The sequence below is a fragment of the Amaranthus tricolor genome, chromosome 7 (assembly GCF_026212465.1).
Source record: "Amaranthus tricolor cultivar Red isolate AtriRed21 chromosome 7, ASM2621246v1, whole genome shotgun sequence".
Taxonomy (NCBI): domain Eukaryota; kingdom Viridiplantae; phylum Streptophyta; class Magnoliopsida; order Caryophyllales; family Amaranthaceae; genus Amaranthus; species Amaranthus tricolor.
Genome location: NC_080053.1, coordinates 28,256,011 through 28,273,808, shown reverse-complemented (window position 1 = coordinate 28,273,808; position 17,798 = coordinate 28,256,011). Strand labels below are relative to the sequence as shown.

At 34.1% G+C, this 17,798-nt stretch overlaps 2 protein-coding genes across 6 annotated transcripts; one reads left to right on the top strand and one right to left on the bottom strand.

Annotated features, from left to right (window-relative positions):
- Positions 1-147: 147 nt before the first annotated feature.
- Positions 148-5,738, top strand: LOC130818203 (uncharacterized). 5 transcript variants are annotated; one of them, XM_057684274.1, is made up of 6 exons: positions 148-1,135; positions 1,733-1,978; positions 2,812-2,979; positions 4,149-4,207; positions 4,350-4,465; positions 5,402-5,738. In XM_057684274.1, exons 1-3 carry the CDS (start codon positions 305-307, stop codon positions 2,941-2,943), a joined length of 1,209 nt encoding a protein of 402 aa, XP_057540257.1. In that variant the 5' UTR covers positions 148-304; the 3' UTR covers positions 2,944-2,979; positions 4,149-4,207; positions 4,350-4,465; positions 5,402-5,738. The 5 variants fall into 5 exon arrangements, with proteins under 5 accessions (XP_057540257.1, XP_057540259.1, XP_057540256.1 ...); XM_057684276.1 differs by lacking the exon at positions 5,402-5,738 and adding an exon at positions 4,906-5,389; XM_057684273.1 differs by lacking the exon at positions 4,149-4,207.
- Positions 5,739-7,269: 1,531 nt separating this feature from the next.
- On the bottom strand, positions 7,270-17,649 carry LOC130818202 (UDP-sugar pyrophosphorylase). Its single transcript, XM_057684270.1, has 17 exons — positions 17,382-17,649; positions 17,183-17,287; positions 15,835-15,951; positions 15,093-15,233; positions 14,533-14,632; positions 13,040-13,167; positions 12,892-12,963; positions 12,735-12,799; positions 12,484-12,544; positions 11,202-11,319; positions 9,886-10,010; positions 9,230-9,306; positions 8,969-9,074; positions 8,827-8,886; positions 8,119-8,199; positions 7,703-7,942; positions 7,270-7,584 (listed from the first exon to the last, which is right to left on the bottom strand). The coding sequence occupies exons 1-17, from the start codon at positions 17,451-17,453 to the stop codon at positions 7,417-7,419; spliced, it is 1,836 nt and encodes a 611-aa protein (XP_057540253.1). The 5' UTR covers positions 17,454-17,649; the 3' UTR covers positions 7,270-7,416.
- Between the last annotated feature and the right edge of the window lie 149 nt (positions 17,650-17,798).

The following is a 17,798-nucleotide window of genomic DNA, read 5'->3' as shown; positions in this document are numbered from 1 at the left end:
AAAACTCTCTCTGTACTAAAACATAATCGTTACAATCACTTTACTAACCCATACTATTCACTCTTTGCTCTCGCTCTTCGTATTTATCCACAAAATTCTCTCACTTTCTCGTAAAGTACTTTTTTATAAAAAAAAAAAAAGAAATTGTAAGTTGTAACTAACTCTTGAGTCATGAGACAAAGGGACTATCTTCCACTTCAACCTCTTGAGTCTTGCATATTTTGCAAAATTTGGTTTTCTTGAGCTTTGCAAAAAAATTGCCCACTATACACCATTTCCTTCCATTTTTTCAAGGAAATTGGCAATGGCAATGGCCATGGCCATGGCCATGGGAGGAAGTTGCAGAATGCGCCCACCTTTTTCTAGAATTAGGGTTACCTCTCATCTCATTTCTTCCATGATTCAAACTTTCTTCTTTAAACCCACCAAAAATATAACAGTTTCTCACCCTCATTTCATTGCTTCTTCTTCCTTTTCCTCTTCTGTTTCTCCAATTTCAACCTCTTCTTTTTCCCCCATTTCTCATAAACCCCAAATCCCTCTTTTTCTAAGACCACTTATCTACTCCACAACCCTATTAGACCTCCATAATTTCTTCGTTTGGGCTAAAACCCTAGCTTCTTCTGTAGGTTCCACATTTGTTGAAATTGACAATGGTCCAGATTCCAGTCTCCTTCTTAGAGAGCTAAATTGGTTTCTTGAGGACACAATTCAAGATTCTTCACTTATTTCTCATCTGGGTACTTCCCAAATTGATGGATTAAGTTCAAAAACGGTGGGTTTGAGAGCAAGTTTAGATCAAATGTATAAGCTTTGGCAACAAAGGATTGAAGAGAGGAGACCTTTTCAGTATATTGTTGGGTGTGAGCATTGGAGGGATTTATTGTTGAGTGTTGAAGAAGGGGTTTTGATTCCGAGGCCCGAAACCGAGAAGATTGTTACTTTGGTTGAGGATGTTGTATGTACAAATGAAGCTTTGAAGGAAGGGATTTGGGCAGATCTGGGGACTGGCTCTGGTGCTCTTGCTATTGCAATTTCAAGGATTTTGGGCAACAGTGGTAGGGTTTTTGCAATTGACTTGAGCCCTATTGCAGTTTCTGTTGCTAGTTATAATGTTGAGAGGTATGCTTTACAGGTTAGTCTTTCTGCCTACATTTTTGATATAATTTTACAGCAATGATGAATCTTTCATTATTAATGAATGGATTATATATGATTGAATGCAACAGCTATAGTTGAATGAAAATATATGATTTGATAGATTAGTAGTTATCCTCAAGATTGTTATGATATACTTCCTCTGTTTTGTTTTAGTTGCAACCTATGTTACTTGGACTCGGGTACTATATCAAATGTCGGATACGTCTAATTATTCAACTTTATGCCTAAAATGAAGCGTCCAAGTGCCATACAAATGTTGTCCGAGCATCAAGGATCGGACACGGGTACGTGAAGCAAAATGAAGAGTCCGAGTAACATAGGTTGCAACACAAACATTTACAAAATCTACAAGTTTGCTTTGACCTTATGAATTAGATTCAACAAAAACTATACTCGTGTGGGATCCTGTCGTTTAAATGTGCATTGGCATGCTTGTTTTGAGAAGTGTTGCAAGTAAAAGAACGGAGGAAGTAATTGATATTCACTTGAACCTCTATAGCAATTTTTGCTATTTGAGTATAAGTTGCCCTCTTGAATCATGTTGTTAATTTGATCACATGATGGTCTCCAGGATGTCATAAAGGTAAAGCAAGGATCTTGGTTTGAGCCGTTGATGGAATTTGAAGGACAACTTGCTGGTCTTGTGAGCAATCCACCTTATATACCAAGTGAAGATATCAATGGGTTGCAAGCTGAAGTTGGGAAATATGAACCTGTGCTTGCATTGGATGGAGGTGTGGAAGGCATGGATAGTCTTTTTCATATATGCTCAACAATGTCGATAATGCTCAAACCGGGTGGTTTCTTTGTTTTTGAGGTGCTTATTTTTATTGCCATGATAAATGTCATCAAGAAATTAGCATATATTTGATTGCCTCCTTTTCTTTGTCATTGCTAAAACCCATGAATGAAATTCTAAAACAAATTGGTTTTTTAGGTAATTGAGTGTAGTTTTGTTGAATTTTGTTGTTAGCTGGTAATGTGAGAATGGCAAGGAAACCAAGAGAGTAAAGAATAGAGACTTTTTTAGTGTTGAGGTGGATGAGAAGGTTTATTTCTTAGGATTTTGGGAATGTTGATTGAGAAGGGGAATGTGGTTTGCTCGCTATTATTGAACACAAGCTAATATGATGTCATCAATTAAGAGTAAATGACTAATTATTAAGAATGGGTAAGATTCCGTTAAGAGTAATTATTAAATGAGATAAATAATGATTATGGTTGCTTAAAATCATATAAATGAGTAAGTGGGTCAGTAAAAAGGGGAGAGATCATAACGAGGCCACGATGATAGGGTACCGTCAATTTTGAGGGATAAAAACGTAAATATATGATAGTTTTATTAAATATGTTGGTTAAATAAGGTTTTTATCCTAAAAAAGGTTACAAAATTTTCATTTGGAGAAAAGGGGAAGAACAAATAAGAACAGAGGAAGTAGTAATTTACAAAATGCTTGTGGACTTCCTTAACGTAATTAGTGATCTCTTAAACTCATTTCAAAACTTAATTGGGAGCATTGCTTAATTTTGGAGTTTTTCGCGTGAATGAGTTGCAAACATTTACACCAGCATGCTGATCACAGAGATTTATTTGCAACATTTGATAGATTAAGTTGTCTTTGGCTGATGATGTACTATTAATTCAAACAGACGAATGGCGTAAAACAGTGCCAGGTGCTTGCAGACTACCTACAGAATGCTACTGGAAACGGCTTCTGTGATGTAACTATTGTACCTGATTTTGCTGGCGTCCGACGATTTGTGATTGGACATCGTAGATAAGCTGATGCATTTGATGATCTGAACCGAAAAGATACGGTAATGGCCTATAACTCTAAGGCATCATTTGGTTTTCTCTATATGTTTGTCCGCTAATGAATTGAGCTTTATACAATGCATTTATAGCGGCATTTGCCTCTTCTAAATCTTTCTTGACAAAATTATATTAGAAACTTACAGGTCATATCACCTCATTGACAATTGAGCTTAGGATCTACGTATTTAGACTAGTTTGATATTGAGGGTGTTTGGCAAACGGCTAGTAGCTGGTAGCTGGTAGCTGATAGCTGTTATAATGGTTGATTTGACTAGTTGATTTTATTAAACTAGCTGATTTTGGACCCGCTGCTATGAGTAGTTTGTTCAAAAACAACTTATTCATATCAATAAGTTGTTTCAACCAATTAGTTCATCAACCCTCTATTTATAATCAAAATAAACTAAAATTGCTCAATAAGCTAATTTGCCAAACACCCCCATTAGCTTTTTCTCAAGTTTTTTATTGTTTAGTGCTATGTTACTTGGACTCGGGTACTGATGTCGGGTACCGGTACGTGTCCAAGTGCTGCATACGTCTAAATATTCAATTTTACGCCTAAAATGAAGTGTCTAAGTGTCATACTTATGTCCCAGTATCAAGGATTGGACACGGGTACGTGAAGGAAAATGAAGAGTCCGAGTAACATAGGTTTTGTGTAAGGTAGAACCATTCACATATTGTTCTTAGCGAATAATATGAAGTATTATCCAATTAAGAAGTAGAACCAATTGTGAAATTGATATATTTGATTTTAACGAAGAACAAATATAAGTGCGGAATAATGACTTTAGTTTGCTTTCTAAAGGCCAAGCCACCAAGAACAAGTCTAAGGGATCAAATTACTTGAATTTGCATAGATTAAACGACCAGAAACTACAACCATGACTTAAGAAGAGAGTGTAAAGGATTTAACCATCAACTCTCAAGAGGAAACACACGTTCTTTTGTATAAGAGGCTCTTATTACTCATCAAAAATTTGAATATCAAACAAATCTAAATTCACTGTTTGTCTAATTATTTTAAGCTATTACGATTTACGAGTATTTTTCTTGTTGCCTTTGCCTTTTTACATACCATTCGATTATTTTTTATGTTTTACCTAGTTATTTTTTTATATATATTTTATTTATCTATATGTTTTTGACTACTGAGATTTTTTTTTTTGAGGATTCATCTGTGGATCATCTTCGAGCCGAGGGACTCTTTAGTCGCGCTCTCCTTTATGGGTATGAGTTGTCGCCTTCCTTTTCTCCCCAGACTCTGATCATAGTTCTTATGAGCGGGATACACTGGGTTTTGGGTATGATGATTGATGATGAGGAGTATTTTTCTTGCACTTTTTTCTTAATTTCATGCTACTTTCTGCAGCTACTGGCGCTGCTGCTGAACTACATCAAGGTCATCTTCTTTTGTTTCCTAATGTGACATCTTTGGATAGTGGTACTATTGTGCTCCTTATTTGTGAACGTGCACCCAATTTTGAGGTGAGTACCTCATCTTTCAATTATAATCTGTATCCCACCATAGAAAATGAATTGAATGATTTTTTATTAAAAAAATGTTTTAAAGTAGGAATTATATTATGATGAATAATGAAAGAGCCTTCTTTATATTCAAATATGCTTCCAAAATGTTTGATATCAACCCTTGTGGTATGCTGAAATAAATGGTGGCAAGGAGAATAATATTGATCACATTCCTCTAGTTCTCTCATTGAAGGGAGTATGTGTATGGAAGATCCGTCACCTTCCCTCACCCAAACTCTATCTTTTGAGCTAGATATAGGATTGATGATGATGATGGAGAATAATATGGTCTTAGAATGAGGAAGATGAGAAGGGAAGAACATTTCCGTAATTTTAACTATAAATATTGTGCTTTCTTATTAGTTATTACCATTATGGTTTATTGTTTTAATTTTTAGGTATGAATTAGATCGATTAAAAGTTGTAAGGAGATATGTGATTGTGGAGTTGCTTTGGCATAGACGACTTCAAAGATAAGATAGGAATTTACAAGGAAATGTAATTATATAACTTGGTACGAAATACAAAATATGGTAGATGTGGACTATTATGAACAATATTACTCGAAATTAGTTGATGAAATGAAGGCCAGAACACTAGATTAGATGAATATAATAAATACGATTAGAAGTTTGTACAATGTACTACATAAGTACTAGGGAGGAGTATCTAAATTTCCTAGATCATCATTTGTGTTGCGTTGTACTTTAGGCGATCTCTAATTCTTATCTGTAAATCAAACCATCCGTTATAGTAAGGTGGACAAATAAAAAAGAACTGAGACCGTACGACATTTTTGTATATTTTGTTCTCCTCATGATCTAAATTTACTTTTATCCTCTCTTTACCTTCTTTTTTATATATAACTTACTCATCCCAAACATGTCCTTAAAGTTGGACATCTGCGGTTACACGAGCAAGCGACTGAGAATGCTGTGACCTGTGGTTACACGTGCAAGCGACTGAGAATGCTGGGACAGTATATTTTCGAAGAGATGCTATGGTACGAAAGATCAGCGCTTCGCCTGGACCCATCTCAACAACTCAGCGGGGCAACTGAGGCGTTTTCCGGGCTATCTAAAATTCACAAGGCTTCATTTGCATTATTTGTTTGAATTATAGTTTGGATCAGTTTTAGTACTCAATTTGCTCAAATTCTACCTTATTGATAGATGATCCAATATCAATTTCTATATTTGCTTCAAGCTTAATAAAATGTGCAATTTTCCGACGTATGTATCATCAATCATGTGACGCAAAACGACTCATTTGGGTCAATTCAGTCTGTCCAATAGTTATCATAAGAAAATTTGAATAAAATAAGATGTTTTAACAACTTAATTCCAAAAATAAGCTTCGTGAAAACTTAATTTTCAAAATAAGCGTCCGTGCATTCAAAATAACCTTAATAATAGTTTTTTTTTTTTTTAAGTCGCTGTTAGTAACAGCAATTTAATACGTTTTAAGTTTTCAGTTCTCAGTTACTTCCTCATTCCAACTTACGAGATTAAGGAGTTGACCAATTAACCTTAAAGTCGTTGTTACTAACAGCGACTTAAGGAGTTGACTGGTCAACTCCCTAAGTCGCTGTTAGTAACAGCGACTTATGGCTTTTTTTTTTTTTTGGTCAATCGCTGTTAGTAACAGCGATTAACTCCAAGGCTAGGTTTGGATGTATGGTCGCTTATTTTGGGAATTAAGTTTTCACGAAGCTTATTTTTAGAATTAAGTTGTTAAATAATCTTATTTTATTCAAATTTTCTTATCATAAATCCTCAAGTAAAGGTACATCTTGACTAGAGATGTCCAATGAGTTGGGGGTTCTAGATTCAATCCTTAAATATGCAAGCTTTGAATGGATTCTTTGTTTACATAAATAAAATGGGCTAAAAATGACTATATGGATACCTTAAACGATCTTTTATTATTAAATGTTTTGCTTGAATTATGGTAAATTAATGCTATAGACTTACAATAGTCTACAGTGATTAGAATTGACAAAAGCAAATAATTAAATTAAAGGCATTTCACCGAATAAAACATGCTTATTTCAATGAAAATTTTCAATAAAAAAATTATAAACTGGTTTGTTTGGGTTTGAAGCAAGTCGAGAGGGCCTGACCAAATAACCCTTTTTTTTTTTGTTTGAGACTGACCCGATTTGGATCATGTTTATGTGAGCTAAGCTCGACTCCTATCATGCCTAATGCACAGATCTAATTATATTTCTTTAACCAATAGTTTGATTGAATGAGTTTAGGTAATCTAATCAAGTAAACATGACTAACCAACGCCATAATTACAAAAGAGATTAACAGCTAAAATCAATTGATAAGTAATAATTAGTAAGAGTGACTTATCAAGTTTATAAAATGACAATTTTTTTTTTCTTTTTTCAACGTGAAGCGTCTCACATTATACAACGATGAACAATTTTAACACTAAAATACCAGGGTATGCATGACGTAAAAACTAGTAGAAACATGCATCTAATATTCATTTCGTTCTAGAAGACATCCTTCTCCATCTAGCAATCTAATATGCATATCTAATATGCATGTTACATTGGTCGTTGATTGTTGAAGATTCGACTCGGGATAGTTGTTGATCGATATCGGTCAGAATTAAATATATAACCTAATGTGTATATGTATCCGAAATCGGATCAAAACCCTTACATAATCATCAAAGGTTGTAGCATAATAAAAATCCTTTTGGGGGGGGGGGGGGGGGGGGGTGGGGGGGTTCTAGGGTTCAAAAAATTAGTCCAAACCTTCATTCTTCTATATCCAAATTTATAATTGAAGATAAAAATTTTTATAAGTCAATAATAAATGAACAAAGAGTAATAAACTAAAATTTGATTATTAATGAATGAAGATCCAAGGGAGGATATTTGTTTTCTTATATCAAGGTTTGAGATTGTATTTTCCAGGTTGTTGGAAATTTCCTTCAAGTTGATCAACCTTGTTGATTTTGAAACCTCTTATTCTTATTTCTTCAGGAATGGAAGTGTCCTTCCAATCGACTTTTTCGAGAGTCCAACTCGAGTTTTGTACACAACCTTCCACTTTTACCTGTTGAAAGATAAACAATCAGAGTCGTAAATTGAGTATAAGCGTAGATGTTTGATAGAATTGAGCTCATACATATGAAAATCACGATTTTAACGAGTTATGATAAATCAGTACATACCTCAGCATCATCAACTGCATCAACAACCAAAGCTCCATCCAAAGAAAGGTTGTTAATGACAATATTCCGACCTTTGATAAGCATAGTAGACTTTTGAGAAATTGAACAACTTCCTTCAATTTTCCTTTTGACATCAGAAAATGTTATTGCCCATTTGGGCTTCCATACGATACGAGGCCATACCTCAACTTCTTGCCCGTTAAACACGTCTATTACAGGATCACTTATTTGGACACCCGCCTGAAAAGGATGCATTAGAATGAAATTAAGATTTGAAACTAATTAAGCAGCAAAAAGAGGCAAACCGAGAGTCTTCTAAGGTTTCAGTGCACTGTACCCCAAGTAGAAAAACCGAAAGTAAAAGATATTTCAAGGATTGCCGTGTACAAAAGAGCAATTAGCAAAAAGAAAACTACCTTTCTTAAAATAAGGCTGTGTGCTCTATAGATGGCCATTTCACCCGAAGTTGCACTATGGTATGGGTTACCCTTCGGAACCTTCACCAAAAGAAGGACAATTAGTTTCATTACATGTCAAAACGACTGAAATGCATATTCAAACTGAATCTTGGAAACAGAGCACCAAAAAGACATCACACTATAAAAAGAAATCACAAAATTCATTTTTAGTACCATATAGGACTTAGCACAATTATTCTCACTTAAAATAACGCGAAATTGAAAAACGTTATGCTCTTTATCCAGACTTAATAGGCGTGTTGTATTTGAAGTTAACAGTTACATCTAAGCAGAGGTAGCAATAACAAACATGTCCAAGAGAAGTAAAACTAATGTCAAACTCAATGAAGAGATTCTATGAATCCTCCACTTAAAAAAGCACTCAACCCATACTGTTCTCTTCTCGAATTTTAGTTTCAACTGTTTCATAGTGCCCCCCTAAAACATTTTAAGTGAGCTAAAAATCGCAACATACAAAAATTCGTGTTTACTTAGCCCTATATCTATCCCTATCGCAAATTTAAAACTTGGTACAACAGTAGTAGAAAAAGATTGATATCATATTGATGAAATTGTCCCTCAATAGGACCAAGATCACAAAAGACGATTTTTTGGAGAGCTTAAACGTAAACGATTTTTTGAAGTGTGCATGTAAATATGACTTACCTTTGCAGCATCCTCAGGATTGTTCTTCACAGGTGCATAAGCAAGCCATATATCCATCACCTACGACAAAAAATTGAATAAGAAATTACAAGATCTTCTATGATAAGAATGATTATTCTTTTCGCACAAAATGACAACTTACTGTAAACCCGACTCTTGCGGTCGGAGGCAAATTCTTGGGGTAGTCCTGCATCATACACTCCAATCGAGTAGAGGATTTAAAAAGCGTCCTTGTAGAATCCTTATATCTACACATTGATACAGTTCAACAGTTGATAACTACCGTCAGACCAACTATAACAGGGGGATCACAATTATATCTACACATTGATACAGTAGAGATGTCCATAAAGAAAGTGAATGACAAACAAATTAGCTGAAGCCATAGACTCGAAAGTATTACTTTGGGTTAACAAACTCTTTAATGGCACCTTTAGTCTTCTTGAGTTCCTCCATGTATGATTCAAGTTCCAAGATTAGCTGTAGAGAAATCTCATTTTGGTCAAAAGAAGAGCAATGCAAAGAAAAAGTAATGCAAAAAACCTAAACCTCCCTTTCCTCAGCATAGGCAGTCTAATAATAAATACAATAATTAAGACTCTTAGCCTCCAACCATGCTTTAAAGCCTAGAAGCTATTAAAGATAGGTGTTCAACATCTCATGGTAGACCAAAAAAATGAGTACAGGAATGTGAACAAAAAGCTAATGGACAAACAGAAGAAAGCTCAAATGCAAAATGTTACACTAACTATGAGCAAAGAGTACACAGTATCCCAATAATGTCTTTGCCAATGTTGAAATGGACTCATAATGGTAAGTATATCCATTCCATTACCCCAATGGCCCAATGCCATTATGTGTCCCCCACCTACGTTCCCCATGGTTTGAGGGTCAAATATACGCAACCTTATCCTTGTTAATGATAAACGATCAGTATCTATACATTCAAATTTCTACCACAAGAATAGAATGCCACGTATCTACACATAGTCAAGATAAGATACCACCCACTCGTGGAAAATAAAGGGAGGACCGGGATTTAGAAACCCGTTACTTTACCTGATTAATATTTCCAGGGAAAGGAGAAAATCCTGTCTCACAGTTAACATCTCCTTCTGGATTAATAGTTGCTCGAAGCAGAGGGTCAAGTTGATTGTATTCTACATTGATCACCATTGTCCTCCCTGAAATACACCTTACTTTTAGTTCACATATGTAAAAAATGCAAAAAGGAAAATAACAATAATCTAATAAAATTGGAACACATCTATGTTCATGATCTACTTTTTTCCATAACCAACAAAAATTTACACTCCGTGTGGGGTAGGATGTTGTGAACTGGATTCCGTCTCCTAAATTACAGATATGGAGAAGGAAAACAGAAGAGAGAAGAGATCAAGGAAAGAAGAGAGTGAAAAATAACAATACAGAAAGAGGGAACAATGTGAAAGATTACTGCTCTTAAAATGTTGATTAATTGATCTAAATCGGACAGTAAGCTAAATGGGAGTCTAACATAAAGGAGCAAGACTATATAATTTGCGCACTTTGGGAGATAGCAGAAAGAACAAAATGTAGATTTTGAGTAATAAATTTTACAGGTGTTAGCCATACAAAGAGTGAAAAACATCAATAAACTTCAATTCCTTTTGTATATCAATTTTAATCATTATATTGTCTTCTTTTTTCTTAATTTATATAATCACTTTTTGGTACTTTCAGATATGATTGTTCCGGTTGTATAGATGCAGTAGAGGAAAATCCATCAGTAGAGAGGTTATCTGCCAGCAAGACTTTGAGCTGCAAGGATTGTTATCAAAATTAGCTCCCATGAAATAATCTCAAATGGGGACCTAGTGGAGTGGGTAGGTGGAGTTGGAGAATTGATGATTTCACGTGATTAATAGGATTTGTGTTCAGTGTTGCTCAGCATGAAGATGCGGAGATCTCTAAGGTATAGGAGGTTGAAAAGAAAAACAATCCCTCTCAGAATTAAAACGAGAATGTGACTAATGGGTTGATAAAAGTAGGCCGTTAATGCTATATAGTAGTGGAAAAGAATTACAGGACCATCAAAGGATTTTGATATTTTCCTGTCATTAAAATTGGATTTGAGAAACGCAGGTTATCATAGTGTTTGGCAAATAAATATGGAGCAAAATAAATTACAACATCACATAAAATATTGACAGGGACGGAATGTTCAGAACGAATGACAAGTTACAGGAGAAGGAAAGCAGATCACAAAATTACGAATAAATGAAGTTTTGAAGATTTAAGATTTGGCTATAATAAAATGCATTTACAAAATGAATCATCATAACCTTAGATGGAAAATGAAGATAAAATCTAATCCAGAAAGTTAATATATATACCATCAGCATGTGTAAGTTTAGTAATGCCTCCAATAGCTTCTTTTGCTTTTCGAGGAACTGCAAGAGAATTAACTTCGTATTTTTTGGTGACACTGACTCCCAATGACGCGGGAATTGCCTACAGTAACACAAATTCCAAATAAGATCACAATACCAGAAGAATATTCCTCAGGCTCTTCATCAGCCGTGCAGACTTCTATTGATGAGCTGGTAAAAAAGACAAAGAGCACCTAAGGTTGTCGATAAAATACTGTTGACAGCGACTTGACCCCAAATCTTTTACCAGTAAATGAAAATCAACATTCAAGAGGGAAAAAGGAAGGTTAAAGACAAGACTACCAATTGCCAAACAAGTCAAGTCCAAGTTAAAAGTAAACTCTATAAACACATACACTTTATTTCAAAACATTCAAAAGACAAACATTACATGATTGAAAGTTGAGACACGATTTGATGAAATAAGATTTGTCACACCAAGAATCAAATCAGACATACAATATACTGTCAAGGAAGAAATACCATATGGATACAATACTAAACTCCCTCCAACATTTTGATTGTTTTTATCCGCAAGACAAGCACGAAAATGCTTTATATTTACAGGAAAATTCATCGACTATGTTATTTCCCCTATTAGTTGTATCACTTTCATCCATTCATTGATAGGATCCACCGTTTATTGCATGAACCAGAAAAGATTTCAAACGGATAACTCAATAAGAAAATGTGACATATATTAAGAGATTGGAAACATCACATTTCCCCAGTGCTACAAAGTGCACTTGGCATAGTTTAAGGAATTCTTGGATGTACTCAAGCTTAACCTTGTAATGAGTGATAATATTTAAAGGAACCGGAAAAGACAAAAACTTGATGTGAAATTTATTTTAACAGATAGCGCACGTGACATGTAGTTAATGGGTGGTCTAAAGAAGACAAGCATACTATGAGGCTATGAATATCTTTAGGTATGTTATAGCTACGTCAAATCAAGAGTATGTTATAAAAACTATCTAAAGACAGTGAAATAAAATGATTCAATTATCAAATATTAAGTGATAAATTAATAATAAAATGTTTGGATTAAGCAAATATCCCCATTCATATGCATTATCAGTCATCGACATCTCAAACAATACAGTTTGTCAAATGGAATTACCCAAATCTAATCGGTACAAATTGACCCAAAGCACATTCAGACAATTGAAAGCAAGATACATTGTTATCTGTAACAGAAACGAGGGAAGGGTTTTGAAGGAGGGAGGAGAGAATAATGAATAACCTTGAAGAGAAGTCCATTTGTATCTTGGAAGAACAAAACCCATTTTACACCAGCATCTTGCCTAATCAGAACGCAAAAAAAAAACTCAAAGTATATAAGTATATTTCTAAACAGTAGCAGACCTAAAATAATATTGTAGTAATTTTTTAGTAGAGAGACAAACATCTTCCTAAAAATAGTATAACTAAATGACAATTGACATATCCATTTTATGGTACAAATAAATCTCCTGAAATAAGAGAAATACATACCATTGGTTTAAAAGACCACTGGAATATAATAGTGAATGCACATCACCATGGCCGTGAGGCTTAGTCTGCCATGATCAATAGCAAAAATACTTAGCCCGGAAGAGAATAAAAACAATATTTTAAGACAGCTTATTGGTGTTTGTAATTTACTGAGCACCTGAATTCTGTACTTATTATTTGGATCCACTGCAATCTTGGCATCATTATCCGCTAGGCAAGCCACTTTTCCCTGGAAGAGTCCCCTTTTAATCTTCTGATAAAAAAAAATGTCTAAGCAGTATATAGTATCTATCAACAAGCTTTACCTGCTTGAGAAGTGAGACTTGTGTTGGTTTCATTCCAAAATAAGAATTTGACTCCAACAGTTCCAATGTGCGTGCATGAGTGTCATCAGATGTCATAATTGCAAGAGGGATATCCTTGTGAGATTCGCCTACATAAAACCCATAGATATTGTCATACTCGTTATACTCATAGGGTCTTGAGTAAAGTAAATAAATAATAAATAGTTAGAGTTGTTATTTTAGGTTGTTATGTTAATCTTTTATTAGCTTCTTCTTGTTTGTATTTTCCCTCCCATATCTTATAAATAGAGAGGATTATGGGATGTTTGAGGATAGGAAATGACTAGAAAGAGAGGTGGAAACAGTAGAGTTATTGGGAGACTCGAACATACCATTGTATGGTTCTTGTAAGTCATCAATAAAAGTTGTTTTTAGTTACTAAATTGGGCTGATCTGTTACAGATATTCATTAGGAAAAATAAGAGATTACAGCCTTCATGCAAACAACCAGAAGTCATAACTGTCAAATTAGTTGTATCCAAATTTTAGTGCAAAAATGTGGCTTGGTAGCAATTACATCAGGGTGATGCAGCTATTGTGCAACCAAATATTGGCTGAAACTATGAGATATACCTTGAACCATCATTGGACTTGATTTTCTTAGTTGTAGATTAAAAATAGATAGGGATAGGGTTGAATACAATATACTTTTAGTTAGCAACAATCTTGATTTGTTTTAATTCATGTAACCATAATCAGTATTAAGGCTTTGACATTGTTGTTGAATCCAGATTGAAACAAAAACAACTTCCTGAGCAAGGTGCAATTACACTTTGTTCATATTTTGCTTTATTTTAGTGTGTACAGTAGTTCAAGAACATAAAGTGGTAAATCATACTAGTAGTTTTCATCGGGAAAAGGGTGTAAAAACAATAATATTAGAAGGTTCTCTTAACAAGTATAAGAGGAAGAATATCAGTGGTATAGCAGGCTTTATTAAAGTTGCTAACACCTATGCCTACTTCTCTTCTCTGTACAAGCCTTGAGACATTGATTCCTAGGTTCCAACCACTATTTCTCTTTCATAGTGACATTTAAGAAGTGAGAAAATCACCAAAATGTGATAAACAAGCAAACTGAATGAAGGGGGCACATGGAAAGAAGCATATGAGATTTGCACAGTTTGACTCCCCCCATCCCACTCATATAAAAACTTAAAAATAGACAAACTTAAGCAGTTATAGTAGAAAATTCATGTTTATTTTAGTCTAGAAACCAATTGCAATTTTTACTTCCCAACTCAAATGATCAAGTTTCATAAGGTACTGGACACAATTTTGAGAAGAGGATATGTTACATAACCATAGAGGTCAAAACGGTCATCAACCATAAAAGATAAGTAAAGGATCTCAAAGTACAGAAACCACAGCAGCCAATCTTGGCCAAAATATTAATTCTGCTTGGAAAACTCAAAACAAATTCGAATTCTGCAACTAAGATTCAAAAACACCAACCTTCAGACAGCTTGCAGCTAGCTTCTTGAAGAGCAAGGATAGACTCTATGTACAGCTGTAAGAAGCATGCTCCAGTGGATGTTTCAGAAGGAAGAGAAATCTGCAAAATATCCATATAGATCAGTAAGACAACTAAATAAACACAAAATTCTGAAGTTAAAACGAGATTGAAAAGAAAAGATAACTAAAGAAATGGGTTCTGTTGTTAGAGTTAGACAGAAAAAATGTTACATGATATTGAAAAAGCAACAAAAAAATGTATGCGAAAAGAAAAACAAGATAAAATTTGCATCTATGAAAAGAAGAGCGAAATAAAGTAACTGTTGTCATGCCAATTAACTATGGCAAAGAAAACCATGCAGATCACCATTGAATCAAAATTTGAACAGAGAACTGAAAGAGATCTTCCTCGAAATCCATCGAGCGAGCCAGCATAAAACATGGTAATAATAATAAATTACCAAATGTAAAGTAATTTAATACCCATAACTCAGCTAGCTTTTAACCATATCACATTTCCTTGAGAAGCGACAGTTTTGAACATGCAAAAGATATGTCACCTTAATTCCATTGTACCCAAGACGTTCTCCAAGACCACCAGCAACAAGAACAAATGCAGTGTGTTTTGCTTCCTTGACACCAGTCTCTTCATATTTGATGAAGTTCTCATCAGCAAAAGTCAGATTTTCCCCTGTTGGAACCTACATGAATACTATCAACTTGTCAGCTGGCAGTCTCCACAAGCAATTCACAAAATTGGTGTTGGCTCTTATTACAACTCTATGAATTATACACCTTAAAAAGAACACAAAAAAAATCCCAAAAACTAGCAGGCAAAATAGCAAGCAACTTCCTGGACAAGGCGAAAATAGAGTGCTTCTCTAGCTGGACGAATAATAGTCTGACACACATTTTGGAAAGAAGTAAAATGAGTATGCATTCAAGAGCACAATCCATTAACAATTTAACATGTATGTAATGGTTGCATACTTGCATGTATGCATTACATTACATTCTATTTCTCCCGCTCCAATGTCATTAAGTAACTCCCACCTACAATCTGATCCAAGCGAGGTTTTAGGGTAGATGTATGAACCATATAATTGTAAAAACAAACAGGTTGCTCTAATTGACCTTTCATAACAAGCATCATATTCTACTCAGCAAGAGCACATAATTCAATGAGTCATTTTACAATAGTAGAACAAAAAGTAAAAAACAATTAAAAGCAAGTAACACTCAATATCAAGCCATTCTCAAATTTTCCTAAACTTAACTCTAAGAATGAATCATACGACTTACAGAAGGTGTAAATCCATCAAAGGGATTCTTTCCGGCCTTTGAATCCGCTAGAAGTTCTCTAGCATTATTTATATATTGAACAATACCGCCAGGGTAGCTGGCATTAAGACGAGTAACCTGAAAAAACACAGTTAGGACACATTTAGAGATGTAAATAATAACAATACAAAGAAATGAAGAAAAAGTAATACAACAACAGAAAGCCATTATGAAATCATTCGACACCCTTGAAAATAAAATAGTAAGTGGTGTCCAAAACAAAATCCATAAAGAAATATACAGGCAATTTAGCAAAGGAATCATATAGGTAAAAGTAAAAGAAAAATATTAATTAGCAAAATAAGAAAAAAAAAAAAGCTTAACAAGGACTGCTATAGGCATGTCCTATATTTAAAATGGACATTCAATGCTAACCCCAACTAGAATACATACAGCAAATAATTTTGCATTTCAATCCGATTAACCTCATATTGTCTACATACTACTCTTGAACCTTGAGGCTACATATTCATAGAGAAGTTCATAGTGGCGATCGCTACCCTCCCCTCTCACGCCGTTAACAAATTCAAGTACTAACAATACTCAACAAAGGGTTTGAATCAAATAAAGAAAAGCATCAAAAGAAGTGTCTAAAAAAGTAAGAAACCTTTTCTCCAAAAACAAGAATGATTGCTTTTTTCCCATAACACCGTTATAAATCCAAAGAAAATCAGGTCCTACATTTTAACCAATGAGGAGAAGATCCCCTCATTCTCCATATTTTCATAGGCTTTTAAATTTTGAATACACCTCAAAGAATCTTTCCGTTCACATAAGCCCCTTCAACATATGCAGAAGTTCCGAAGGGGGAATAAATTCCTATATTCTCCAACCAAATTACAAAACAAAATTCAACGAACAAATTTATGTATTGTCAAACACAATGAAAAATATTCCACATAGTAAGTAATGTTAAAAGTTTTAGAATTTTAACTTTCGAAAGAAAATTCCACAAAAAGATCCACAAAGTACATTAAAACACCCTTCAACAAAAATCCACAAAACAGATTCCCAAGAGCAGCACAATAAGTAATATAAAAATAGATAAATAAATAAAATAAACAACACCAACGTCAAAGCTTTAATCCCAACATATGGACAAGTCAAAAATCCAAACTTTCATCCTAATTTTCGAACTTAAAAAAACTACAAATAAATTAAATAATTAAACTTTCAATCTTCTCCTAAATTATGAAGTAACATAAAGCTAGGTAAAAAAAATTTGATCTACAGTTAAGTTTTAAGGTAAATTCTAGTAACTTACAAATAAATATTGAAAAATCAGATACTCAAAAAAAGAGAAGAATACCTGATAAAAGAATGCGAATTTCTCCTCATCATCAACCCCAGGTTCCGGCCATTCATCAAAGAGATGGCTTTGTCCATTTTGAACCAGCATTTTTGCCAATTCAACCTGAATTTAAACAAAAGAATTCCAAATTTATAATGAAAATTAAAATTTTGATCAACAATACAAATTCGACAATATGACAAATAAAAGTACATACATGATCCGGAGAGAGTATAGAAAGGTTTTTCTGGAGATTCGGGCAATTCAAATCAGCAATAGATTCCGCCATTAAAGATAAATTATGTCACTGATCAAAGCAGCAGGATTGAAGAACAATCCAACAAGTCAGAGGTATTCTGCTACGTTCTAAGGATTAAGGGAAAAAAATTAAGGAAAATAGAGAGAGAAGAACACAGCACGGCGAGAGAAATTTTAGTGGATTTATGATTAACTCGTACTTTCTAGTGTTAGAGTTTATACATGGTTTCAATTATCACTTTTAAGTATAATTCTTTCGTTTTTACATTTGAGTTTTTACCTTGATCTAATAGGATATACTTAATTTATTTATCAAGTAGTTTTTTGAGAGACTATCTCTTTAAGAGACATCTCTTAAATCTAGCCTATTAAAATT

Coding starts and splice junctions, on each gene's coding strand:
- LOC130818202 (XM_057684270.1), bottom strand. CDS start 17,453: ATGGCGGAATCTATTGCTGATTTGAATTGCCCGAATCTCCAGAAAAAC. Junction 14,633..15,092: donor TTGGGTACAATGGAATTAAG/GTGACATATCTT, acceptor GATATTTTGCAG/ATTTCTCTTCCTTCTGAAAC. Junction 8,887..8,968: donor CCGCAAGAGTCGGGTTTACA/GTAAGTTGTCAT, acceptor TTTTTGTCGTAG/GTGATGGATATATGGCTTGC.
- LOC130818203 (XM_057684273.1), top strand. CDS start 305: ATGGCAATGGCCATGGCCATGGCCATGGGAGGAAGTTGCAGAATGCGC. Junction 1,136..1,732: donor TTGAGAGGTATGCTTTACAG/GTTAGTCTTTCT, acceptor GATGGTCTCCAG/GATGTCATAAAGGTAAAGCA. Junction 1,979..2,811: donor GTGGTTTCTTTGTTTTTGAG/GTGCTTATTTTT, acceptor TAATTCAAACAG/ACGAATGGCGTAAAACAGTG.